The sequence below is a fragment of the Camelina sativa genome, chromosome 6, assembly GCF_000633955.1.
Source record: "Camelina sativa cultivar DH55 chromosome 6, Cs, whole genome shotgun sequence".
Taxonomy (NCBI): Eukaryota; Viridiplantae; Streptophyta; class Magnoliopsida; order Brassicales; family Brassicaceae; genus Camelina; species Camelina sativa.
Window position 1 is genome coordinate 3,765,462 of NC_025690.1, and position 27,192 is coordinate 3,792,653.

Here is a 27,192-nt window from a genome sequence, read left to right on the forward strand (position 1 = left end):
AAAAAACAAACAGAACATGAGAAGTTTAAAAAAAACAGAACATGAGAAGTTTTATAAATTCAGAACATGAGAAGTTTTAAAAAAACAGACCATGAGAAGTAAAAAAAAAAACAGAACATTAGAAGTTTAATAAAAAATAGAACATGAGAAGTTTAAAAAAAACAGAACATGAGAAGTTTTATAAATTCAGAACATGAGAAGTAAAAAAATAAAACGACGTGGTCGAGTTTTTTAAAAACAGAACATGAGAAGTTTTAGACAACAACAGAACATGAGAAGTAAAGGAAAATGTAACTTACAGGTGTTTTACTTGTTCCCTCATCATCGTTAATGGTGTGCGAAGTGGCATCATTCCGTACATCAGCGTCTTTAGGCTCTTTTCTTTCTTTCTCCAATGCTTTAATCCTCTCACCCATCTCCTCTTTGAACACCGTCATTTTTTTTTCAACGAATGTTTCAAATTTACTCTCCAAAGCATCTATTCGACTGTTGAGTGTTTTGCCCAAGTCAGAAATAGTCTCATTCATTTTCTCAATCGCCCTCCAAATATCCAAAGAAATTGACTTGTCATCCTTACCATCCTACAATAACATGTTCATTAATATCATAATAGAGAAGACAAAAAATGTTAATCAATTACGGTAAAGGAAAACGAAACCTTACCTCCATGTTGGTTACATTTTCTCCTTGTTCACATTTAGGATCACTATCTGTCAATCTTTTTTTCTTAGGATTGCACCCTCTGTTGTCATTCACCTTATCAGCTTCAGCACTTCTTTTCTTCTTTTTTGAACTTATACCAACTGTTTTGACACAACTCCAAGCATCTAGAGACAAACGGTTATGAATGAGATCTTTAAGTAGCTCGTCTAGGTGTAGATCCGTATGCTCATCTGTGTCAGACCATAGAGGATACATGTTTTCCTCTGAAACATGAACCATATGCCTAACACGAACCTACAAGCCATGAATAAAGTGATTAACACTGGTAATAACTTTAAATTCACACAAATTATTTGTTGATGTCAAAAGTATTTTTTTTTTAAAGATAGTAACAAACTAGCACCACTACTAACCTGTCCATGCAACTTCTTCTCGTTTTGGATGAAGTTTGTGAAGTTGATACGTTTTCGAGATGATCGCCAATCAAGAAGTGGAACACCAGTGGTTTCTATCCTTCTAAACCCATAACTTTCTCCTATTCCAGTAACACTCTCATACAACCAAATTAACAAAGCATGAACACACCCGTGTATGGTGTATGAATCTCTGTCATAGTCAACCATCTTCACAGAATTCACTAGACTACTAAAAGCAACCCGACCCCATGGATGTTTTTCAAAAGCAACTGGATCTAAAACTCTCTTAGCGGTTGCCAACGGGATTCTAGATGTATGATGAATTCCATGTACGCATACTGACAACAAACATAACCTACCAACCATCATCCTCTTATCAAGATGCCATGTTTTGCTAGAATCAATAACCTTTACCAACTCACTCCACATAGGACCATCAAGGGTTGTTGGTATTTTCATTTCTTTCCAGAAATCATGGTGATCAACATCAAAGTTCTCTAAAAGGTCAAATGCATCACAATTTAACCTTGTTATCTCTGCAAACTCATTTAAAGAAAATCTAATTGGCCTATTATCGATCAAAGACCAAACCTCATGAATGTTGTTGATTCTCAGCTGATGTGTGAGTAGAAAGTGAACTCTCTGCGCAGCCCAGGTGTATTCCAATTCAGCAAACTTTATAAACACTCCAAGAGATGAGTCCTTGAGTTTATCCCACACGTCCACCCCTAATCCTTCTCTCAAGATTCCAATTTTGGACACAAAACAATTGTGGTTCATGCTCCTATGTTGGAGAGGCGATTTCCCTTCTTCATAAAGTAGAGGAGGATATTTGATGATATTGCTTGATGATGCCATTCCTAAACATACAAAAAAAAAGAATCAAATGTAACACAAAATTGTTAGATACTTCTAATCCAAAAAAAAAATCTCTCATTTATAGAAATCAAAGAGAAACTAATGAACACAACAATTAAGATAAAGCTAAATCATTCGCAAGTTCCTATTTAAGCACAATTCCTATTTAAGTAGCAAAGACGTTCACTGGTTTGCAATTTCAAAAAAGTATCAAACAATTTCAGAAGAAACACTAATGTACCATTGACGAACAGAGAGATTGGTGCAGGATTAATCTACAATTTTCAATTGTACTAATTCACTCTGACCAAACCAACTAAATATGATTAAACTATAATTTAACAAATTCGACAGTGCTAATAAATTATTAAGGGGAAGTTCCTAGTACTTTTTAATTCAATTTAACAGATTAATCGGGAAGACATGTGATTTCATCTGAGTTTTTTGGAGAAATTAAGCCAAAAGGCAACAAAAGGAAAGCTTTTATACCTCAAAGGGTGTAACAATGGCGAGGGCTTCAAGAACACCGGCGCCGAATCCGAAAATCAACCACTACCGAAGCCACTAGGGTTCTTATTCCGCCGCCGGAATAAACGACCCACGACGACCGCTGTATCTGGCTAGAGCAGTGAACACCGGTGATTACACTTCTTATTCGCCGGCGAAGATGACAATAGATCGTGCTTCCGAAGCCACTAGGGTTCTTATTCCGCCACCGGAATAAACGACCCACGACGACCGCTGTATCTAGCTAGAGCAGTGAACACCGGTGATTACACTTCTTATTCGCCGGCGAAGATGACAATAGATCGTGCTTTTCTCCCTGGACTGTAAAACCTGTTCTTTGCCGGCGGAAGAAACGAAGTTTCGGTTTGTACCAAAAAAAACGATTGTTGGGTTTTTTTTTCTACTTTTGACTTAACATTTTTTGTTTTTATTTTATCATTTAGTTAATTTTTATTTCCTATTCAATTTTAATTGGGCTTTTGGTAATTTAAACACAAAATTGTGTTATTCTAGTTTTTCCCTAAGAGAGGGTGTCAAACGAGCAATTTTTTTTCAAAATTGTGTCAATCTGGTCTATTTTCACTTAAAATAATTATTTGAAGTGATCGATTGATTTTTATGGATTTAAGGTTAGCCAGTTCCGTCAAGAGACAAAAAAAAAGAGGTCGTGAAGAAGAAAATGGGGGGAAAAATATATTTTTTCTATCTACTCATTATCCAACCAAAACTTGACACGTAGGGTTTCTTATTGAATGCTTCCAGTTATTTCCGATTCCTTTTGGAGAAACGATTTTGTAAAAAATGAGTATATTTTTAGATTTTTGATTTATTTGTTGGTCTTAAAAGAGTTGAGCAATCCTTAAAGCAACCCACTGGACATGCTATGATATCTCTCATTTTCTTTTATTAATTAAGAAAGTAGAACTCCATGTTTGTGCCATGATGTAGTGTGGTTTTAGAGCATCTCCATCCTTCATCTTTAAAAAGAGATGTCTCCAAATTAGAATCCCTAAAAATGAACAAACAACAAATATTAATTAAATTGTTTTGGTATCTTTAAACTTAAGACATTATGTAATAAATATCTTCACCAAAACATTAAAGACATAATATCTTAAGTTTAAAGACACTAAAACAATTTAATTAATATTATTCTTTATCTATATATTTTTTTTAATATGAAAGCATCTCCTTCTTAAAATGAGGGATGGAGATGTGGCCTCTTGTTCTGCGGTTTGGGTTGGAAAGTTACAAGTTCTAACTGTTCCACCACACCTCTTTCTCTGTGAATAGAGCCTATGATGCCTTCGTTCTAGTAGCGGAAGCACATGCTGAAAATGCAAAAGCTAAGTGTTTCGAAAACTTTCAACTTAACAAACCAAGGATTAACAAACTCTCTTTAGATTTATTAGAAAATAAGTTTTACAAGGTTTCTCCTTAACTCTATTTTCTAACTCTCCCAAGTTCTTAGATGACAACTTTGATCTAAGAAACCTTTTTCCCTCTTTGAATCTTCAAGCTATTCTTTCTCTAAGTTTAAGATTCAATTACAAGGATTGCTTAATCTATGAAGTGCTGATCTTTCTCAAGACACAGCCTCTCCTATTTATACTAATTGGACTTAGCCACACAATATACTAATTCCCAATTCTAATCAAACTAGAAATTGTTAATTTTCTTTTTCTTTACAATATAGGAAATTAACAACCTTTGTAAAACTTCCTTTTATAAAAAAGTTTTTACTCTTCCAGAAACTTCTCCTTGCTTCACGAGTCTTCGCTTGACCGCCTAGGTAGATTTCCTTTCACACTTCTTGGTTTCCGACCTGTTGCCCCATCTCTTGAACTATCTTTGTTTTAGTACACCACCTATGTCAATAGATGCATCTTCAGTCTCCCCCTTTTTAACCGGGCGCTTCTTCAAGCATGCATTACCAATATCTCTCTATTGTTTTAAAGAGCTAAAAACTCATCATAGGTCTAATCAGAAACTTATTCATAACCAAGTTGCTTACAATTGATAACATCCAAAATACACACCATTGCAACTGTTTTAAAGTCTGAGGCAAAGCCTAAAGCAAAAACAAAAAACACAATCAGCTCGAATTTAATGTAATTTAATGTTGTTGCTCCCCCATAAACTGATAACTTCCCCATAAACTAATCCTTCTCCCCTTGCTTGAAAAGCATATCGGTTAAAAATAAATTAGAGCATCTTCGACATAGGATGATTCTGTGTCAAACGATGAACCACTCCTGTAAGAGTTTGTAGCACAAGAGCTGTATCAATCAGCGCTCCATACACTAATTCAGGATCATTTTGATCATTCAATGGCAGCAGAAGAAGAGACCACTCGACCGAGCACCTGGTCGAGTTGACCGAGCCACCTGCCTATTTTGTCTTCTAGCCATTTTAGGGCTTCCCCTCTCTCCTATATAAGTCACTTGTACCTCATGGTCGCCCACAAGTCAGAGAGAGTCAGAAATAATATCTAGCAGACACAAAAACCTAGTATTTTACCCTTTTAAGATTATATACTTTTTGTTAAGATTTTTAGCTAGTTTTGTACCAAAAACCAAGAATCTTTTGATGCTTGTTGGTTCCATAACTTTGTAAGTATTGAGAATTTGAGTTTGATTTCTTCTTCAATATTGTAGATCTCTATCTCATCTTTCTAATCATACAAGTTTCAATGATTTCTGGGTTTATGATTTTGTTCATCATGTTCTGTGATTGTGAGTAGTGGCTTAGGATCTTGAGGATAGATTAGGCTGGGTAACGGTTATGGATGTTTAGGTTGATCAAGCTTTATTGTTATAGATCTCTTCTGGCTTAGATAAGCTATATGTTATCCTTATACTGAGAGGGTGAGGATAGATCTCAGGCTTCTTAACATCACACCAATGTTTAAGAAGCTGGATAAGGCTAATGCTGGAGATTATCATTAAGCATGCTAAGAGATTAGATGTTTTGTTTGATTTTTGACAATAACGATCTGGGTTTTGAATGCGTGCTTTTATATGTAATAACCAGTGAGAGCTGGGTCTAAGAGTATCTAAGCTTGATTGTTATTGTCATGAGAATGGATTACATTTCTTGGAAGATCATTGTCTAAGGATATCTCATTGATTGAGGTTTGTTGGTCAATCTAGATAATCATAGCTTAAGCCCATCCCATGAATCCATCCTTAGGATCTTTCTTTGTTTATTGATTTCTTATTTCAAGTATTGTAATATGTTTCTTGTTTGATTTACTTTAGTCTTACTATGTTTTCATTGTTGTCCTGTCTCTGTTTTACATCTGCATTCCCACTCGACCAACCACTCGATCGAGCATCCGATCGAGTGATTGTTCGAGCTCCATCCAGAGTTCCTTGTTTTAGTATCTTTACATTCTGCATTCCATCATTATCATTAGATTGCTAGATAACATTCATCACATTTGGCTTGACTTAGATAAGTATCCACATCCTAATTGCTTGCATCACACCCATTATGGATTGATATCCTTTATGCTACAACAATATAAGGGTAATTGAAACACCTTGCATCCACCTGTTCATTCATCATCTCTACCATCATCCATTCATCACACAACACATACAAAATAACATGTTTCACCTAGTTGTTGAGAAGATCACCGTAGCCCTCCATCTTTTCCACAGGATCTCACCCGTAATAAATCCTTACAAGTGGAAGCTCTGATACCAATTGAAAACGCAAGAGCTAAGTGTTTCGAAAACTTTCAACTTAAAAAACCAAAGATTAACAAACTCTCTTTAGGTTTATTAGAAAATAAGTTTTACAAGGTTTCTCCTTAACTCTATTTTCTAACTCTCTCAAGTTCTTAGATCACAACTTTAATCTAAGAAACCTTTTTCCCTCTTTGAATCTTCAAGCTATTCTTTCTCTAAGCTAAAAATTCAATTAAAAGTTGTGGTAACTGAGGAAATACTTGTGGAAATAAACTCTCCCAGACACGAACTTCGAGACAACCTATTCACTTCCACTCTCCGGCAACGGAGGGCGATAAAAGTTGTTTCCCTCTGCTTCATTTTCTCTTCTTTTAGATCTCCTTTTGTTATCTTTTTCCCCTTTTTCTAATCTTTTGGTACCTCTCTCAATCTCTCTTGCAAACCCCAAACCTGGGCAATTCATCAATCAAATGTTGGATTTGGCTTCCGCCAAACCCATCCATCCTTCTTCTGTACCCAGTCTCCATAACCACGGATCTGAAATCCACTGAACAAATCAAATCACAAATCAAAATTCCGTTTTCACCTGGAAACTTCACCTCGGCTTCGTTGATGGCGGGAGAGCCTCTACTTGTACCATCAGCTGCGCCTCGCTGGGGGAAGATGTCAACGGCGCACGACGGGTTTCTTTTCAGAACCACGGCTTTCGCATCTCCTTGGATCTCCGTTTCAACCCCATTTCCTTGCCAAAACTTGATTGGAGCACAACTGTTTCCTCCGGAGATGTATAGCTCATTGCATATCTTGTCAATTCCTCCGACCAGCCGCCGCGAATCGATCAGCTTGGAGACACCAAACGAAAACCCTAGGTTTTCCTTGGTGGACTTGAATTTCGAAGAAGGCCCATTAACAGTTTCAATCCTTAAGCCCACATCACAAAAATCCAGGTTCGCTCATTCACTTTGTTTGGCAAACACTAGCTCGTATCAAGGTCTAAGCTTTGGATATATTCTCTTAGGTAGCAGAACCCTATTGGGATATACACCAACTAGACTGCTAGTTTCGCTAAACCAATCCTTTAGACCCCTGGTATATGCACTTCATGTGTTATTCGTTTTAGCTCCAATGGTTCCAAAGTCGCTTGGCGTTTCAGTCCTGAATTCGTATTTCCAACAGCCTGATTGCGGTTATGATATTCTCTTAGCCATCAACCACCCCGTGTCAGTACCAGCTAGCGAACCCAACCATCACTTAAAGATCAACAATTCTATAAGTTGTTCAATCCCGCCACCTTTAAAAACCAACACCCACCAATTGCCGGGAACACTAAACCATTCATTGTCTGAGTCATGTCGACTGCAAGCTTTGTGTGAAAGCCTTAACCTCCATAGCCAAAGCTCTTATGAGAGAGAGACTCCACCTGTTCTGCTACGGTTTGACACATATCTTTGGCACATCCGTCTGATAGCTTCATTGGAGAGTTTCTTTGCTCCCAAACACATGGAGCTCCATATTATGGCCCTTGTATTACCTCAAGAAGCATCTATTGTGCCGGTAGTTTGCTTAGCCATGACAACCTTATCAACGTCACCTAGTCATAGTTTGACAGGGACCATTTCGTCTACCACTGAGCTTTCTGTGGAAGATTTATCGACAAACCATTACCTCTCATGTGACATTTGCTTCTTAGCTAGTGCCTTAAAGCTCTTTTGGATCATTTGTCGATGTTTACTATCACTCTTTGTATGACATTGGGGATTTACTTTCTTTGCTTCTGTTTTAGAACTTGGATCCTTGTATCCTTCTCTTTGTACTTGGTTTTATGAGATTGAATCAAGTGTTTGAAAAAAAAAAAAAAAGCTTAAAATTCAATTACAAAGATTGTTCAATCTATGAAGTGATGATCTTTCTCAAGACCTAGCCTCTCCTATTTATACTAATTGGACTTAGTCACACAATAGACTAATTCCTAATTCTAATCAAACTAGGAATTGTTAATTTTCTTTACAATTTAGGAAATTAACAATCGTTGTAAAACTTCCTTTTATAAGAAAGTCTTTACTCTTCCAACTTCTCCTTGCTTCACGAGCCTTCGCTTGACCGCCTAGGTAAATTTCCTTTTACAGTTCTTGGTTTCCAACCTGTTGCACCATCTGTAACACCCCCAAACCGTTCTAGGACTAAGAACGAATCGGACGCGTTACTTGTGATGACCGTAGACGATCCAACCGAGGTTATTAGAACGAATCCAATACCTTAGTCAGTCCATCCGCGGGTGTCGTTCCTCTAGAACACAGCCTAAGGCTTTTCAACTCGTACCATGTCTGGGAGTTGTGTTAGTCCGGACAAGACTAATATCAAGTAGAACATAAGGCTTTAAAAAAAATCTCATTTTATTAATTTAAATCGTTGAAAACACTTACAAAGGATTGGGATCCCAGAGCCTAAGGCCCAAGTCAACAACAATAATTCTAGTTTTACAAATACTCCCTTACGACAAAATTTACTACTTCGTCAAGTAGTGCCCGGTGGTAGCGAACTGCTCCGAGCCGCTGGCACAATCACGACCTCGCCACACACTAGTCATAAAAATGACTAACACCACACTATTTAATACAAGCCTGACATACAGTCAGTAATACTCGCAACAAGATCTACTAACACACAAGTCAGTCAAGCAACAACAAGACTAACTAACAACAATCAATCAATCAATTAAACAAACAAACAAACAAACAATCAACCAAACAAACAAACAATCAATGAAACAATTAAACAACTACACACACACACAACACCCATTTATCATGCCAATAAATACCGATTATTGACCATGAACAACCAAGCAGCATAACGGCTATACCAACAATAGCCTAACCTCATAAAATTGCAAAAGCAATTTCACAACATCAAATAGATCTCCAAACTATACCAAGTATAGTTCCTAAACCTCACACACACTTCACAAACTGAAAATATATCAAGCTAAGATGCTAGATCTAAACCAACCAAACAAATAGATCTCACACAAAAACGTAGATCTAACTATCATGCACAAGAATAAAAATGCAACCTCATTCCTAAACCCATACACTAAATAAAATCCTATTCATGTACTACTACACATGCTTTGGTACTCACCTTGGCCTTAACGTCGAGAAAACAACATTCTTCCCTTGCCCGCCTATTGATCTCGATCCGACTAGCTTTCTCCAATGATGGATCTAAGCTTCGGACCGAACCAAAAACTTAGAAAAATATTCTAAAAAGAATAAGAGACTAAGGGCAGGACTTACTTACCGGAAACCAGACGACGACTCTAGACTCGACCAACTTCTACCTGACTCGCCTCCGCAAGCTTCTTGATCTAACTAACTATCTAAGGTGGGATTTAGGTGGGAAGATAAAGAACTAAGCTAGAATTCCGTGGCTTATATATAGGGAGAGGAGTCTTAGCTTCCAAGCTAAGGCAAGCACGAGGTGGCAGATAAGCATTATCCAAAAGCTTATCCTTATCCTCTTCCATTCTTATCCAAACTAAGGCTTGCGCCAACTTACGCTGAACACACGCCATTCCCATCCAAAAGTGTGCCATCTCGTGGTCCACACACTCCAAGCTGATGACACAGCTACTTGCACCACAAGAACCTCTACGACAAAGCAGCTTCGCGGCCAAAACTGAACTAAGAGTTTTCCGACCGATTTTTATAGCTCAACTCTTATAATGTGGCTTGTCCTTAACCACTTACTAACCTTGTTGTGTCTGTATCCAAAACCGTTCGATCATCCCTCGCTTGTCTTGGCCATAATAGCTCCTTCTCGGTAAAACTAGTTTTCTCGGTACAATTGATCTTTCCATCGACCAAATTGTTTTACCCTTGATAGCCTACTTCATAACCTTTAGTAAACACTCGATCATGTCCTTTGACCGAATGCATATCATCTTCCCATAGCCTTACTGCCCAACGCCACTGATAGCCGGTCCTTCTCTTCTTGATACTTGCCGGTAGCCGATAAAAATCCTTAACTTGCTCATGGTTTGATATAAAAATCAATTCAACCATTTTCCTTCGATCAATCCTTCAGATAAGGCTTAGTTCACTGTTGGCTCCATCGAATTTTTCTTTTCGAAATTTTTTCCAAGTCTCGGTCGCACGTCCACATTTGCGGCCCTCCGTCAGTATACTAGGTTAAAATAATAATAAACATTATTGTTATATATTTTTTTTAAAGTTATTTTATTTGAGATAATATTTATTTTTTAATTGTTCTGTAAATCTATTAGTCTTTTTGAATACTAATATTTTAGAATATTATAGTATTTTATTTTTGACGTATATTACAGTTTTATATTGTTTGTTTGTTGTATTTGCATCATTATTTTGTGAAATATGAAGCAGTAATTTTAATATTATAATTGTGAACAAATTAGAATTATTAATTTATCATCTATATAAATTTAGTTTTACAAACCTGCCAATGTGAAAATTAAAGCACATATTTTTATAGATTGAGTAATATATCTTCGTTTCAAAATATTCAAATCACAACATATGCAAAAAAAATCTGCATTTTATTAACCAGAAGTATTATATGAAAATTCCAAACAATTTGTAAATAAAAGAATAAAGATGGTAGGAGAATCATAATTTGAAATCTTAAGACAATCTTCAAAATTTAGTTATTAAAAAAAATTATATTGTGTATTTGGATATAAATTTTAGTTTTTGATATTCTGATTGGTTTATATTTTTTTAAAAAAATATTTAGTAATTTTCGTCCATAATTTATTAGAGACAAAATGTTTTTTTTCTAGATTTTTTATATATTTGATCTGCCACTATTTTTTTAATTAATTATCTTTATCTAATTAATTAACTAAAATTAATTAAGTTTTTCTAATGGAAATTGAATGTAATTTTTTACACATTTTAAAGTTAGTTTCATATTTGTACTTCACATATGTCACATAATCCAAGGCCCAAATTGCTTAATTTTCATGTATATACATTGATGTATACACGAAATGTAATACCTTATACCTATATATATACACTATATAAAAACATGCAAAAAGCCTATATATCTTGTAAATTAGTCTTATTTTGGATGAAAGTGAAAGTCTGAGATGAAAGAGAAGAACATATAAGGATAGCCAAGGAGGCTGCCTGATATCTTTATAAGTAAAATGGTCATTACTTGATATAAGTCATACTCACTTGTCAAACAAGACTACACTAATCATATTACTCAACGAAACAGGCAAGTCATTCTTGGCTACCAAAGTATGACTCTCCTATTCATCTTTGACATCTCCTTCTAAATAATGTGTGCATTCACCACATATACTATGAAATGAAACATGCTTAGAAACCTATCTAAGACAATTTGAGATTTTCGAAATTAAACACAACACCTTATAACACATGACACCTTTACAAAGATTGAAATATTTGTATAATTAGTGAATTTATAGTGATTTGGAAGACCGAAAGAAGTAAGAAATAACATGGATGAAAAAAGCATGTCAAGATAGCCAAGGAGACCGCCTGAAACCTAACCCTCAAGATTCAACATGATTTCAAATTAGTATACCTTTTAAATGCATAATAATCCAAAACCCATGAACTGAAAACTGAATTTTGGAGGTGAAAAAGATCAGGCAAGTCATCCTTGGCTACTAAACGTGACTCTTTACGCCATGTTAGACCTTTCTTCTTCATTATACACTTCATAACTCTCTATACGTCTCATTTCTCACCTGCATGTGCTCTCTTTTTATAACTCTTGAGAAGGAATATATGCTTATTGATTTCTAAATTATCTCTTTTCTTTTTACATGGGCTAAATATAGTCAACTTTGAATTCTCTATCACTAGAATATGTTCCTCTAAACGGACCATTTTTTGGGGTCATTTAGATAATATTCTTGTCGGTTCATTCACAAAATTATATACATCACATTTCATTTTCGCAATCTAGAAACTTTACATGTCAAATCATCTAGATTTTGGTTATATCAAATTAAATAGTGTAACATTTTATATGTGAGTTTGATTAAATCAGTAAAAAAATTAAATGCAGATTCAGATGTGGTTATTTCAATCAGTATGCAAACCACAAATATATTACCAATTGATAGTTTAATATTTAAAATATATTGGCTAAAGATAATAAGCTTTTTTCCACATATATATTCCCTGTGGTTGAGAAAATATTCTCACTTTATTTCATGTTTCTTATTATGCTCACTACTTCGCATACATTCTTTTTACTATTTTGTTGAAATACTAATTAATAATTGCTCAATCGAGTATATATATACGGTCCCTTTTATTTAAGTGCAATATGTAAGAAAATGATCCTTTGAATTGATGCTTCTGCCTTATGGTATGGGCAACTTGTTGTTCTTCACTTTGTATCTCTCATCCACATTAAAATTCAATTTCCTTAAAATTCCAAAATAGGAAATATTTTGTTGAGATGTTGCATCTCTTTATCACCTCTTTTGGATATAAAAAGGTTTGACCATTAAATGAAAGAATCAGGAATACCTTTATAAAATCCACGCCACGCCTATACATTTTATAAAGCAGACCGTTCTCAAAAGAGAAATAAAAAATCAGCGTAGCCTCTTCTCCTAGCAATAGAAGCCTAATCTGAATAAAGCATTCTGTTGGAGGGACCGAGCAATATAAGATTGGTGACTGCCGTCTTTTGTAATACTTAAGGCAGTGGACTGGATACACCACAAGATTTTGTAGCTTTTGGTTTCATAGATGATATCCTTTTTCCAAAATCGATTTAACTCCACAACATATCCAAACGACAACCACTTCTCTGGATAATTGATCGCTCTAACAACATGTCGCCTTGTAGAGTACATATCGCAATCCAGTCTCATTATAAGCACTAGGATGCCCAAAGAACACATTGATCTCCAGATAAAGGCGTTTCGCACATTAAAAATTACCTTACACGACCTAATCACCAATACCATGCAGCACATAGAGATTCTATTTACATTTCACGCGGATCTTTGGTTGCATTGGAAGCATACCTTAAGAGGAGCTTCCATGAAACTTGATGTCGAGACTCATGATGTTGGTGGACTCATCAGGTGTATTGGATTGAGTGGATAGCCAATCCGCGTTATCATCCTAAGAGTTTTTTGAATTACCGAGAGGGGCTAAAGCAAAACGATTCCGATTCTCCCACGATGTAACATATTTCAAGGCCAAAACATAATATTGATGTATATGCAAAATATAACACCTAATACATTCACTATATACATGCAAATAGCCTCAAAATCATCAGCATTGTGTCTCCATTATTTTTCTTGTCATGTCTCTCTAATTTTGAATGAAGGTAAACGTCTGAGATGAGACAGAAGAACATATAAGGATAGCCAAGGAGACTGCCTGATATCTTTTGATGAGCGAAATGGTTATTACTTGATATAACTTATAGTCACTTGTCAAATATGACATAACCATTTTACTCAAAGAAACAGGCAAGTCATCCTTGGCTACCAAATATGATTCTTCTATTCATCTTTGACATCTCCTTCTAAATAATGTGCATACTCACCGCATATAGAGTATAAAAAATGCTTTAGAAACCAACCGGGCAAATTTGACGTTTATGAGACGTAACACTCTAACAAAGGTTTAATATATTTATTTGAAGTGCATTTATAGACTTTGAAGACATTAAGAAAACTAGGTATAACATGAATGAAACAAGCATGTCAAGATAGCCAAAGAGACTGCCTGAAAGGTAACCCACAAGATTCAACATGATTTTCAAACTATTATGCTTTTAAAATGCATAATAATCGCATCAAAAAATGAACCATGGAGGTGAAAAAGATCAGGCAAGTCATCCTTGGCTACTAAACATGACTGGTTTCTCCATGTTAGACCTCTCTTCCTCATTATATACACTTCATTACTCTCTATATGTTTTGCCTTATTCTTCACATGCATCTGCTCTCCTTTTATAACCCTATAGAAGGAATATATGCGTATTGATTTCTAAAGTCTGCTTTTTTTTTTTTTTGGGTGCATACTGCATAGGCTAAATATAGTCATCTTGAATTTTCTCTCTCTAGAAAAATGATTAAACTTTCAAAACAATATAAAATTTTTTTTTTTTGGTGCATAGGCTCCTTATTGTTGTTGTTGAATTTGCCATCACGGAATATGTTCTTTTAAATGGACCATTTTTTCGGGTCACTAAGATGATCTTCTTGTTGGTTCATTCAAAATTATTGTATATCGTATTTCATTGGTGGCATCACAAAATAAAAACATCACGTTCTCGTTTTGTCTAGATGTTGTTTAAATATTAACGATTTTTTTGTGTTTAAGTCAATGAACTGAATGAAAATTCAGACGTGGTTGGTTCAATCAATCTGAAGTAAGCGTTTCAGATTCTCACAACTTTGAATACATTTGTTTTCCTATTTCTATAGTCAAGAAGTTAAGATTCAAATGATAGCTAGCTAAATCGAGTATGTATATTAAATTGCCCCTTCGATCCAAACTGCAATATGTAAAATTATGTTCCTTTGAATTGATTCTTCCACCTTAAGGCATGGGCTAGTTGTTCTTGACTTTTTCTCTAATTTATAAAGAAAATTTTATTTTCCTTGAAAATCCAAATTAGGAAACTTTGCATGGGTATTGAAAGGTTGGACCGTTAAATTAAAGAATCAGAATACCTTTGGCATATATATATAGTTTTTTCGACATTTCATTACCATTCATTTGAAAGTCTTCTATTCTCTTTTCTGTCATCCATATCTTTTTCATTACCAACTGTTAAGATTTGATTTTGTTCCAATGTCGTCATCATGTGGTTTCACTTAGTTTACACCAATATTATTCAGTGGCACGTCTGGGATAAATAGTAACAAGCTTAGCTGTACTCTGGAGAACATTGGTAATATCTAAAAGACTAGAACAACACTAATCAAGGATATAAGTTATAACGTTATGGGAATTATTTTCGTACCCGACACGTAACAGCTATTAAAATATGGGCTAATGTTGGGTTGGGCTAATTAAGGCCTGTCACTTAATTACAGATTCATGTTAAGACATTTTCTTTTGGCTTATTTTATACCACATCGTTGAAACAGAGGTTGCTCTCAATGAAACTTAGTGTATAAAAAGGATGCTACATTCATCATACAATCCATACCTTTCTCGGCCTTTTGGCTAAGATCAAGTATAGTATCTGTTCTTATCAGTTTAATATCTGATATGTGGACCATCGGTTCACACGATATTAACTTTATTTTTTAAGGGAGAAAACTCATTAAGATAGCTTGCTATTTGAGTTTTCCTGAGTCGTCCATGCGTTGCACTATTGCACTATTGCACTGACCTGGCTCATCCCCACTAAACATAAGTTCAAATGTTTATGGATTGTGGAATTATATAGTCCAAGTGTCTCTCTCACTATCGTTATTAGTTTAGTTTTATAGTACATTAAAATCAAACTATCAATATATATAGTTCTGTATATACTCATGTCATGCTTCTATGTTCGATTTTTTTATTCAGGCCAAAAGAAAGTCCCATGCCAAATTCGTAAAACTCTCTACTCGACGAACTTCAGATTTAATATTACAAGACAACTTTTTAACCAAATTCCACTAAAAGTCAACATTTTAATTATATACACTACATCGAAAATAAAATTAGGAGAGAAGATATCTAATGTTTTATTATTTGTAATTCTTTCTACCTTTTAAAAAAGAATTTGGAATTGAGCTGATCAATCAAAATCTTTCTTGGTTCTCTACAATCTCCATCTGAGTTTTATTTTTTATATTCTCTAAACATGTTAAAAGGATTTGTAGTGATGAAAACTCTATCATATATCCAACACCTCCCCTAAAATTCCTTTGTTTCCGTTTCTGCATAATTCCAGTAGCACACAAAGTGCATGCGTCCATCAAGTAATTGTAAAACAAGTAAAAATATGATGTGGCTTGTTCAATTTGTAAATATAGATAACGTAAAAAAACAAAAAAAAGGCATGTGGAACACTACCTCTACTATCCTAATTAAGACTTGGCTCACCTTGCCATATTGCTATTTCTTTCACTTCTCAATTACTATTCACAAACCACTAAATTGCAAGTTTTGATCAATCTAGTCTTGTTGATATATTGTATATTCTTTAACAGTCTTGTCTACTACCACTAGGTTTAATTTCTTATAGCACATGCTCAATATGTTTATGATATATGTATATATATATATATATATATATATATATATATATATATATATATTTTTTAATTCCAATAATGAAGTTTTAACTTCTTGGCTCTCTGTGTGGACGAGTTTGTAGTATTGTAAGCAGTATAATAAACACTAAAATAATGGCAAAACTCTCTCACTAGAGTTCTCACGTACAAATGGTGGTTGCAATACTTCGCTCAATCTCCGGTCTATGCGCCGTCTCATCCTCATCAAACCTACGACGACGGACCTCAGCCGCGAAGCATCGTATCACGGCGATTAAATCCGTAACATCAACTCCTCCTCCTCTTCCTCGGAGACGGAAGAATAAGGATGAAAACATCGTGGAGAATCCATATTTGAAAGCGGAGGCGGCACGTCCCGATATGCGGAAGAGCTTATCAGATTTTTTGGAAGAAGCAAGAGACTTCGTTGGAGATGGAGGAGGTCCACCTCGTTGGTTCTCTCCATTGGAATGTAGGGCTCAAGCTCAAGGCTCTCCTCTTCTCCTATACTTACCTGGTTCGTCCTCTAACTATTCTTTTGTCTTTCAATCGTAATATGAATGGATCTCAGCTCGCTGTGTGGGGGTTGGGGATACGCTTGAAAGAAAAAGGTGTTACATGTGTGACCACTTAGTGGACTCTTGGGATTTTGCGGTAACACTAACATGCAAAGAGCTTGCTCACCTCCGGAATAGTTGGACTTGACCCGAAATGAAGTGGATCTTTCTGATGCTTTCTTTTGGCTGAATTTTTATATTTTCTAAGACTCTTGTTTTTTTCCATTTCCATGGAACTCTGAAATGCTAAGTTAATTTCAGGGATCGATGGTACTGGACTAGGTCTCATTCGCCATCACAAGAAACTTGGGGAGTGCGTAATTAATTTCATATTCATCATATATCGTTTCTTTATTTCCCTAGAAGATTGCATTAGGTTTTGCATTATTTGCAACATCGTTGCCTCTTTTTCTAATATCCATATCAGTTGAAACAAGGAATGAAAAAAGAAAAAGTGAAACCTAACTAATATTAGAATTTAGTTAGTTTTGAAATATTGACCTGTAATGTTCTTGTTTCTCAATAGGATTTTTGATATATGGTGCCTTCACATTCCAGTCAGGGATCGTACTCCTGTTAAAGGTGATTTTCAGACCTTCTAAGTAGTATCTGTTAGCCACAAAAATGGTTTTCTAACCGAAAAGATAGCGAATGAGGCTTACATTAAACCCTTTTTGTTTGTATTCAGACTTGGTGAAGCTTATTGAGAGGACAATTAGGTCAGAGCACTGTCGTTTCCCAAATAGACCTATATATCTAGTTGGAGAATCGATTGGAGCATGTCTTGCTTTGGATGTTGCAGCCAAGAACCCCAACATCGACCTTGCTTTGATCTTGGTTAATCCAGGTACAAAAAAGCTCGGCCTGCATGATTCTTATTTTGTCGATAAATGCCAAAGAATATGTGCCTCCCTCATTGCTCATCATAAAAATTGTTTTTTTTTTGCAGCCACACATGTTAACAACTTCATGTCAAGACCTCTATCAAGAATGCTGAGTGTGTTACCAGATGGAATTCCCACACTATTGGAAGACGCATTTGGTTTTAAGCAAGGTACATATTTTTGTTCTCTTCTCATATTCTAACTTGATCTTTTAATATGTCTCCAAGTTATGTATGCTATGTTCAGTTTTAGCATCTTCTTGATTTTAACTTAGAAAACAGTGACAACTGTAAAATGTTATATAATTCCTTGCATATAAAGAACTTACTGAAACATGACAATCTTGTGGCTTTATTACGTAGGCGATCTATTGAAGGGCATATTAGATGCTTTGTCAAATGAATTTTCTGTCCAGCGAATGGGCGGACTTGGTGGAAGGATGCTAAGAGATCTCTTTGCAGTGTCAGCTAATCTTCCATTAATTTTTTTCCTTGGAAACTCATGGTCTAGTGTTCATCAAGTCATATGATCAACACCTCAGTCAAAACAACTATTTTCAGACTCTTTGTAGGATGTTCCCTAAGGAAACACTGCTTTGGAAGTTCGAAATGCTTAAGTCTGCTATTACATATGTGAATTCTCACATTTACTCAGTCAGAGCTGAAACACTGATACTTCCGAGGTCCAATAAGTTTCTCTGTTTCATAAGTTCTGAATCTCTTTTACTTTCAAGAGATGTAGTAGCTTGGAGAAGAAGTGTAACTGTGAATATCTGGTAATGACTATTGCAGTGGACGCGATAAATGGCTGCATAACGATGAAGACATTGACAGATACTCGAGCATTTTGCCAAAATGTATTGTCCGTAAGCTTGATGACAGTGGACAGTTTCCCCTTTTGGTAAGTCATCTCTTTTCATCCAATACAGAGGTAAGATATTACTTAGGGTCTAATACTGAATTATTCATAACTATCTCTTTTACATATCCTGTTAGGAGGACATCATAGATCTGGCTACAATCATCAAGTTTACGTGTTTTTATCGTCGTGGGAAGTCTCATGATTACATTTCGGATTACATTGTGCCTACCTTATTTGAGTTTAAACAACAATTAGACGATCACCGGTAAAATGTCTCACAAGCTTTTTTGTAGGCTTAGCAAAACAAATCAGTACTCTATATAAAATAAAAGTTTTTAGTTGAATAATATATGTATTCCCCGGTGCAGATTGCTAATGAATGCTATTTCACCTGTAATGCTATCAACTCTCGAAGACGGCACTGTTGTAAGGAGCCTCGAAGGATTACCTTCAGATGGACCGGTTGTGTACGTTGGCTATCACATGATATTAGGATTTGAGTTGGCTCCAATGGTAGGTCTACTCATGAAACATAGGAACATTCACATGCGGGGTTTGACACATCCTATGGTATTTATGTATATCCGAGACTCAATAGTCGACCCGAAGACGTTTGACAAATATAAGTTAATGGGTGGAGTACCTGTCTCCAATATGAATTTCTACAAACTACTTCGTGAAAAGGCTCTTGTGCTTTTGTATCCTGGAGGTGTCCGTGAAGCTTTGCATAGAAAGGTTATGTTAATTAATATATTGTTGCATGGTGACCTTTTTACGGTTTCTACAATTTTGGATATTCTTGTTTTGGGGGCTAACATGTACATAGAGACTTTACAGGGTGAAGAATACAAGCTGTTTTGGCCAGAACAATCCGAGTTTGTGAGAGCTGCATCTAAATTTGGAGCCAAAATCGTTCCTTTCGGTGTTGTTGGAGAAGATGACATCTTCAAAGTAAGTTTTCTATACTCAAATCTTAAGCTCTACACTATTCCATTTCCTTCTTGTTACTATTTACTTTTCAAATATGCATTATCGGTCCCATTCAAATTTCTACATTACTCGAGATTCTCGGCTTTTACTAAGATTGTTGCATTAATCGATATCTTAAATTTGCGTTCAGCAAATTAGCAAGAAGCATGTCTCTCTATATTCAAAATGCTTATAAAACTCTACATATACTCTTAGTTTTATATTTACGCAAAGCTCGGTTTCGAGTAACTATGGTTTGGGACATTGTCTGATTAATTCTCAGGTTGTATTGGATTCCAATGATCAAAGGAACATCCCTATCCTGAAGGATTTAATGGAAAAAGCAACAAAGGACGCTGGCAACATAAGGTGTATATGTTTGATCACACTCTATATATATCCTCATTTATAAATACATATGTGATTTTGAACGTCATAATTGTTAGGGAAGGCGACGAAAGTGAATTGGGAAACCAAGATTGCTATATTCCTGGACTTCTACCTAAGATTCCAGGACGGTTCTACTATTACTTTGGAAAACCAATAGACTTAGCAGGTATGATATAATTTAAGTGTACGCTCTCAACTTCGAATCACTGACTTCAATACTTGGAATAATGGCGGGATTTGTTTTCCGTGTCAGGTAAGGAGAAAGAGCTGAAAGACAAAGATAAGGCACAAGAGGTTTACCTGCAAGCAAAGTCTGAGGTCGAACAATGCATTGCCTATTTAAAAATGAAAAGAGAGAGTGATCCTTACAGACACTTGTTGCCAAGGGTGTTGTATCAAGCCTCACATGGTTGGTCTGGTGAAATACCAACGTTTGATCTCTAAATTTTACTGTGGCTATATGTTGTAGACATCTAATCATATGACGTTTTAGAGGTTCTAGAGATTCTTTAGAGATCTAAGATATTTTATTTGTTCAAGAAAAATAAGACATGATTATTTAATTAAATGTACATGATATGAATCTATCTAATACTTTCGTAAGATTTCAAGTTTTAATATATTTATTGAATGTATTGCTAAATTAGATTCAAAGAAATATAACTTTTTGACATAATTAAGTGTGACATTCTTTTGAAAAATCTGAAACTACTTTAAGAATTTGAGATTTTCGTTTTTAGATTCAAACCAAAATTTGAGGCCTTTAAGTCGTGTATCTCTTATCACCAATTGCTCGGATTTATGAAAGTTTTAATGAATGCAGTCGTATATATTGTGGCTTTAGGATCAAACAGCATTTCAATTACTCTGTTTAAAATGATGGATTCTTGATTTACATGCGATCAAGGTAGAGGTAAATTATTTCAATGCAAAACTCACAAGCTAAGGAGATTTATGATATTTTGGTTGCATATTGGATCTTATAGTATGTAAATAGAATTCTAATATCAAATTAAACATCTAAAAAATATATAACGTTAAGAAAAGGAAAAACCAAAGACACACACACATACATAGTGACCACCCTCCCAATTGGAGTTCACCTAATTAATAGTTAGTAAAATTTTGTTTGTTGGTAGAAATTTCAGTAGACGAAATTTGCACGTTTAATTTGAGTTTCTAAGAAGATCCAAAAGGTCAGTGTGGTTGCGGTCTTTATTATATCCAAAAAATGTAATTATTCTTGCTCTAACTCTTTTAACTAACAGCAGCCAGCAGGTGTGCAATATGGACTTTTCCTCTAGCTAAATAAAAAGGTACAGACAGATGAAAAAAAAACTTTTGACCACTTACTAATAATAGTTATAAGTATAATCAATCAATCTAGAACATTGACTAGTCATACAAGAATACTTGACTAGCCAAATTATTATTTCTTGATTTACAGAATTCCCAAATGATAGTACTAGTTTTTTGGGGGTTACAAACAATTTTGCATGATATAAATGTGGAGAGTGACAAAACATTTTGAGTTTAGTTATTTCTAATTTCAGTTAAAACATATTAATTGTACACATAATTTCAGTGGCAATTGAAATAAATAAATAATTAAATGTGGATAATCTTTAAAATGTTCTTTTCTTTAAATAATATTAAGATGATAGTTTGAAAAGTCAGTTTGTTATTTTATTTGATTTTGTTTTGCTTGAAAAGTGTTCAGTTTTAATTGAAAAGTGTTCACTTTGAAAAGTTTTGTAATTGCCTTAGTATACTATTGTTGATTATAATTATCTTCATATGCTTTGGTGGAATATCTGAATAAACAATAATATATGATGATGATCCAACGTAGCACATAAAAATATTGGTGTGCTTAGAACTATTTCAAACCGACGTTCATTAATTTATGAGTATGTAACTTAAATTTTAAGTTTAACAATTTAATTAAGTAGGTTTATTTGGATATAAATTTAAGTTACATTTCAGCATGCACAGTAATTAAGAGATTCAAAAGGTTTAAGATAAACCAGAGGACGCCCATTTCTACATAGTCTTGGTGAACAGTTGATTTGCTAGTAATTTAAAAGTTTTTGTATTACACATGATAAAATCTTTAATTAAACTAATACGTATTATGATCACGATTGCTGGGTTATTTTGGACTCGAATGCTGGGTTATTTGAATCTGTTCAGTTTTGTTAGTAAAGTGTTCAGTTTTTGTTTGTCCAATTGATTAGTATCCGCACGCTACAGTGGACAGTGACTTCTGAGCTAAAAACCTTGAAGGAATGAATACATTATAAAGAGGTTGATTGTGTGAACCTTCAAATGAAATAGAGAAGACAGAACAAAGAAACACAAAGAAACCCAAAGAAAACAAGATTCAAAATGTCGGTCTTCCTATGTTTCCTCTTCCTTTTACCCCTTATCTTAATCTTCTTGAACGTTTTCAAACCTTCCAAGTTAAACCTTCCTCCGAGTCCAAAGAAGCTTCCCATCATCGGAAACTTACACCAACGCGGAAAACTACATCCCAGGAACCGCCGTAACCTAGCCGAAAAGTATGGACCAGTGGCGCTTCTCCAATACGGCAACGTCCCCGTGGTCGTGATCTCTTCGAAAGAAGCAGCAGAGGAAGTTCTAAAGATCCACGATAGTGAGTGTTGTAATCGACCAGAGACCGCCGGGACCAAAATAACTTTTTACAACTTCAAAGACATCGGGTTGGCACCCTTCGGTGACGAGTGGACTGCGCTGCGGAAGCTCTCGGTGGTCGAGCTCTTCAGCGTGAAAAAGCTTCAATCTTTCAGGAATATCAGAGAGGAAGAGAATGACTTGTGTATCAAGAAACTCTCTGAGTTTGCTACGACACGAACTCCGGTGAATCTTGAGAGAACCCTTTTCACTTTAATCGGAAATATAGTGTGTCGGATCGGGTACGGGATAAATCTCTATGAGTGTGAGTTCGTTGATGAAAATAGAATCATGGAGCTTGTGCACAAGTCTGAGAAGGTCATAAGAGCTACTGCGTTCTCTGATTTCTTTCCGGGAAGAATCGGTAGGCTCGTCGACTGGATCTCCGGTCAGGAGAGGAGACTGAAAAATATTTTCTCGGAAGTAGACACTTTCTATCAGAATATTCTTGACGAGCATCTTAAGCCTGGAAGAGAGAGCTCTGATATTATTGACGTGATGATCGATATGAAGAAGAAGCAAGAGAAAGATGGAGATGCTCTCAAGTTCACCACTGATCATCTCAAAGGAATGATCTCGGTAAGTCTCTTAGTCTTTTTTTCAAGTTATTTAAGTTCCAAAGTGGTTTAAATTTTTTTGCAACGTACCAATATTTGTGACTTTGTGTTTATGTCAGGACATATTGACAGCAGGAGTTGGCGGAAGCTCTGCCACAGTGCTCTGGGGAATTACCGAGCTGATCAGAAACCCTAAAGTGATGAAGAAAGTGCAAGACGAGATTCGGACAAAACTTGGGGACAAGAAGGAGAGAATCAAAGAAGAAGATCTAAACCAACTTCATTACTTTAAGCTCATGGTCAAGGAGTTATTCAGGTTACATCCATCAACTCCACTCTTGCTCCCAAGACAAGCATTGTCTCATTTCAAGGTCCAGGGCTACGATATCCCCGCGAAAGCACAGATCCTAGTCAACGTTTATGCGATCGGTCGTGATCCAAATCTCTGGGAAAACGCAAATGAGTTTAACCCTGACAGGTTTCTCGACAGTTCCATTGATTATAAAGGAGGAAACTTCGAGTTTATACCGTTTGGATCAGGTAGGAGAATATGTCCAGGGATGACAATGGGAATCATACTTGTTGAGTTAACGTTGTTGAATTTGCTTTACTTCTTCAATTGGGGAGTGTCGGAGAAGGATGTAGCCAGAGAGAACGTCACGAGGGATGAAGATAATCTTGACTTCGTTCAAGTTCTTCACCCCTGAATATGTGGTTTGGTTATGATAGGAACGCTCAAGTCAACACAGAAGTCAAGAAAAGGAAGAATATTTGGATATATGAAGTCTCGGGACTTCTCTGTTTTTATTTTTGCTTAGTGAAATAAGTGAACGAGTCATGAAGAGTACGTTTTCCATTTTCTTTCATTCACGTTATAAGGAGTTACGACTCCAGTTTCCCTATTTAAGTTAATGAATAAAACCAAAATAAGTTGTGAAAAACTACAAAACACAAATCTTGAGTCTTGTATTACTTTATCTTGCTTTGAAGAGTGACTGAAATTTGGCTATGAGGTTATTTATGTACACTAGATTCGAAGATAATAAATGAAATTGTAGTTTTGTGCGAGTTGGTTCCAATTAATAAACAAAAAAAGTGATGGTCCAGTTGGAGTCGGTTTATTGGGTCATAGTGGACTCGGAAGGCACAGGCTCGCGCGTAATTCTTCCACCTTAAGAAAGGGATGACTACTGATCCTCTAGTGATCGCTAACATAGTCATTCTTAACAATTTAAGTTTTATTAAAAAATTAAAGGAAATATTTTATATCATATAAAATGCATACTAACGTTGTGTTAAATTTACAAAACCCACCAGCCAATAAGATATTCGACCGAAGAACAACGGACAATAAGATTTTCTCAACGCATAAGAGTTTAGGGTGATAGAGGATGGGTTGAAAAGCTAGTCAAAAAGCCTTTTACCACCAGCCCACACATAAGTAATTGTATTTCATAAAAATATTTGATATATAAATATATATTAGGGAGGAACCGCGCTTAAAGCGCGGTATTAAAATTTTAATAAAAATGGTTATGATACTTTAGTATATGGTGTTTTTTGAGTAATTATTCAATAATTTTCATCTTATTTAGAATTTTCATATTTAGAGAAGGGATTAGTTTTTAAAGTTTCATAATATTCACAATGTAAAATATCAATGAAGTCTTCTATTTTTTAAAAAATTGTAAGGAAATTCTAAAAGATGAAATTATAATATGTTATCCTAGTTACAAAATAAAGTTAAGATTAATCCATATTAGGAATTCATGTAGCGATTACTACAATCATACTTTTTAAAAAAGACATTCAAACTACAAAAAAAAAAAAAGAGGCTCCATTCTTTACAGATGAGTTCTTGAGCTTTCACCTTGTTGCTTCATCACATTGTTTATGTAATAACGTCCAGCAAATTCAGACCTGTTAATATTTAAGGTGTTTAAAGAAAGATTACTTAAACATCATACAAAGTCTCAAGAAGATGCCAATATCTTACATATCCTGGTGATGCTCCAGTCCTTCAAAGTCTGGTCTTATGAAGATCTTCGAAGAGGCCAATGTGTTTTCAATACATGGTGCACCTTTAGATATTTACAATTTAAAGTGAATTTATTGGTTACCTTATGAAGATTTTTATCAGAACTAAATTATGTTACATACCTGCATATTCTCCGACCTTTATAAACCACATTACACAAAACAGAGGTTCGGTTTTGTATATGAGATGACAGTCGTTTGATTGCCATGTAGACATGAACTGAGAAGCGTAGTTGTCTTTGAGACGACACTTCACTTTCTCATTCCTACATGTTATCAAATTAATATAAATCTTAACATAGACAACTATAAAATGTAATAACTTTCTTTAAGGTAGAGTAAATTTCTTTCACCTGCCATTCAACATTATGAGAACAATTTCATCACTATTAATGGCACTCGCAGGTCTTCTTTTATCTTACACATTCATTATACACCCACAAACATCTATATCGAAAAAAAGACAGAATTTAGGTTTCCAAAGTGTTACTAAACTATCTTTGGTAAGGTTTAAGTCATACTTTCTATACGAGGGACCAATACACAAAGTTCCAAAATTTATAAAAAAATTGTAGCTTTCCGAACAGAAAGACACCAATTTATTATACTCACGGATTGTACCAAAACTATATAAAATAAATTAAAGAAACATTTACCGAAAGAGATGGGATGATTTATTCTCCCACGGTATATGTCATCCAAATTCTCGAATCGAAAATAATTCTTTGGACTCAATGATTGGAGCAACATCATCGTGGTAGCATCCGTAAATTTAATTTGATAAGGATGGTGGGTATTCCTCTCCTGCAGAGTTGGATTGATGACTTTGAAATCTCTAATTTCGTACCACTCACCATTGTCGATATATTTTCGGAGTTTAGCGAGTGTATTGGATAAAAAAGATGCTTCAATTGTGTCACCCTTCACAGTTTAACAACAATTGTGTAAGAAGTGTTAAGTACAATAACTGTTAAAACTTGGAAATTAAGTAAAAAATCATCCAAATAGAAACTCTAACCTTTACATCCACAAGAAGCATAACTCGTTTTGTAAAGAACTCTCTGACACTCCAAGAATATAAGACCTTCGCTTGGATATACAAATTAGTTCTTCCGGGAAGAAGATCAACAATATAATTGATTCTCATAATTTCACAAATTAGGGTTTTCCTTGATTCTTCTCTGTAATCGAAAACGGAAGGGGGATTTTTTGGCTTCGAGAGAATACAAAGTGTCACGTCTTAACGTTTCGCCTTAATCGTTTAAGTGGCTCACCTTTTTGCGATTATTAAAATTTATAATCTATTATATAAATAAATACTGTCTTAAGAAAAGTGTTGTCACTTTTGCATGTTCAAGTATTAAAATTGTGTTAACATATTGAAGATGTTTTCACTTTCTTATTTTTATAAAGGAAAATAAACCCTGAAATTCGAATATTAAATGTAAAAGGAACCATGAAAATCGAATAACAAATGTATAAAACNNGAACAGAAAGACACCAATTTATTATACTCACGGATTGTACCAAAACTATATAAAATAAATTAAAGAAACATTTACCGAAAGAGATGGGATGATTTATTCTCCCACGGTATATGTCATCCAAATTCTCGAATCGAAAATAATTCTTTGGACTCAATGATTGGAGCAACATCATCGTGGTAGCATCCGTAAATTTAATTTGATAAGGATGGTGGGTATTCCTCTCCTGCAGAGTTGGATTGATGACTTTGAAATCTCTAATTTCGTACCACTCACCATTGTCGATATATTTTCGGAGTTTAGCGAGTGTATTGGATAAAAAAGATGCTTCAATTGTGTCACCCTTCACAGTT

At 35.0% G+C, this 27,192-nt stretch overlaps 3 protein-coding genes across 3 annotated transcripts in view; 2 read left to right on the forward strand and 1 right to left on the reverse strand.

Moving 5' to 3' along the window:
* The window catches only part of LOC104793930, a 3,330-nt gene extending 1,521 nt beyond the window's left edge, over positions 1 to 1,809 (reverse strand). Inside the window, exons 1-3 of the mRNA XM_010520351.2 lie at positions 1,077 to 1,809; positions 664 to 957; positions 300 to 581 (exon numbers count right to left, since the gene is read on the reverse strand). Coding sequence (XP_010518653.2) covers positions 300 to 581; positions 664 to 957; positions 1,077 to 1,538 — 1,038 coding nt within the window. The 5' untranslated portion in view covers positions 1,539 to 1,809. The remainder of the gene's footprint in view (positions 1 to 299; positions 582 to 663; positions 958 to 1,076) is intronic.
* LOC104790321 (acyltransferase-like protein At3g26840, chloroplastic) lies at positions 16,575 to 20,561 on the forward strand. Its single transcript, XM_010516045.1, has 14 exons — positions 16,575 to 16,923; positions 17,225 to 17,276; positions 17,490 to 17,545; positions 17,652 to 17,810; positions 17,913 to 18,017; positions 18,210 to 18,324; positions 18,407 to 18,529; positions 18,639 to 18,747; positions 18,843 to 18,973; positions 19,077 to 19,443; positions 19,546 to 19,659; positions 19,961 to 20,046; positions 20,124 to 20,233; positions 20,321 to 20,561. Exons 1-14 carry the CDS (start codon positions 16,578 to 16,580, stop codon positions 20,509 to 20,511), a joined length of 2,064 nt encoding a protein of 687 aa, XP_010514347.1. The 5' UTR covers positions 16,575 to 16,577; the 3' UTR covers positions 20,512 to 20,561.
* LOC104790322 (bifunctional dihydrocamalexate synthase/camalexin synthase-like) lies at positions 22,348 to 24,384 on the forward strand. The gene is made up of 2 exons (XM_010516046.2): positions 22,348 to 23,340; positions 23,438 to 24,384. The coding sequence occupies exons 1-2, from the start codon at positions 22,456 to 22,458 to the stop codon at positions 24,023 to 24,025; spliced, it is 1,473 nt and encodes a 490-aa protein (XP_010514348.1). The 5' UTR covers positions 22,348 to 22,455; the 3' UTR covers positions 24,026 to 24,384.

Bases quoted from the DNA above. Each gene is read 5' to 3' on its own strand.
- LOC104790322 (XM_010516046.2), top strand. From the start codon at position 22,456: ATGTCGGTCTTCCTATGTTTCCTCTTCCTTTTACCCCTTATCTTAATC. The intron at 23,341-23,437 runs GTAAGTCTCTTA...TGTTTATGTCAG, and splicing joins ATCTCAAAGGAATGATCTCG to GACATATTGACAGCAGGAGT.
- LOC104790321 (XM_010516045.1), top strand. From the start codon at position 16,578: ATGGTGGTTGCAATACTTCGCTCAATCTCCGGTCTATGCGCCGTCTCA. The intron at 16,924-17,224 runs GTTCGTCCTCTA...AGTTAATTTCAG, and splicing joins TCTTCTCCTATACTTACCTG to GGATCGATGGTACTGGACTA. The intron at 17,546-17,651 runs GTGATTTTCAGA...GTTTGTATTCAG, and splicing joins GGATCGTACTCCTGTTAAAG to ACTTGGTGAAGCTTATTGAG.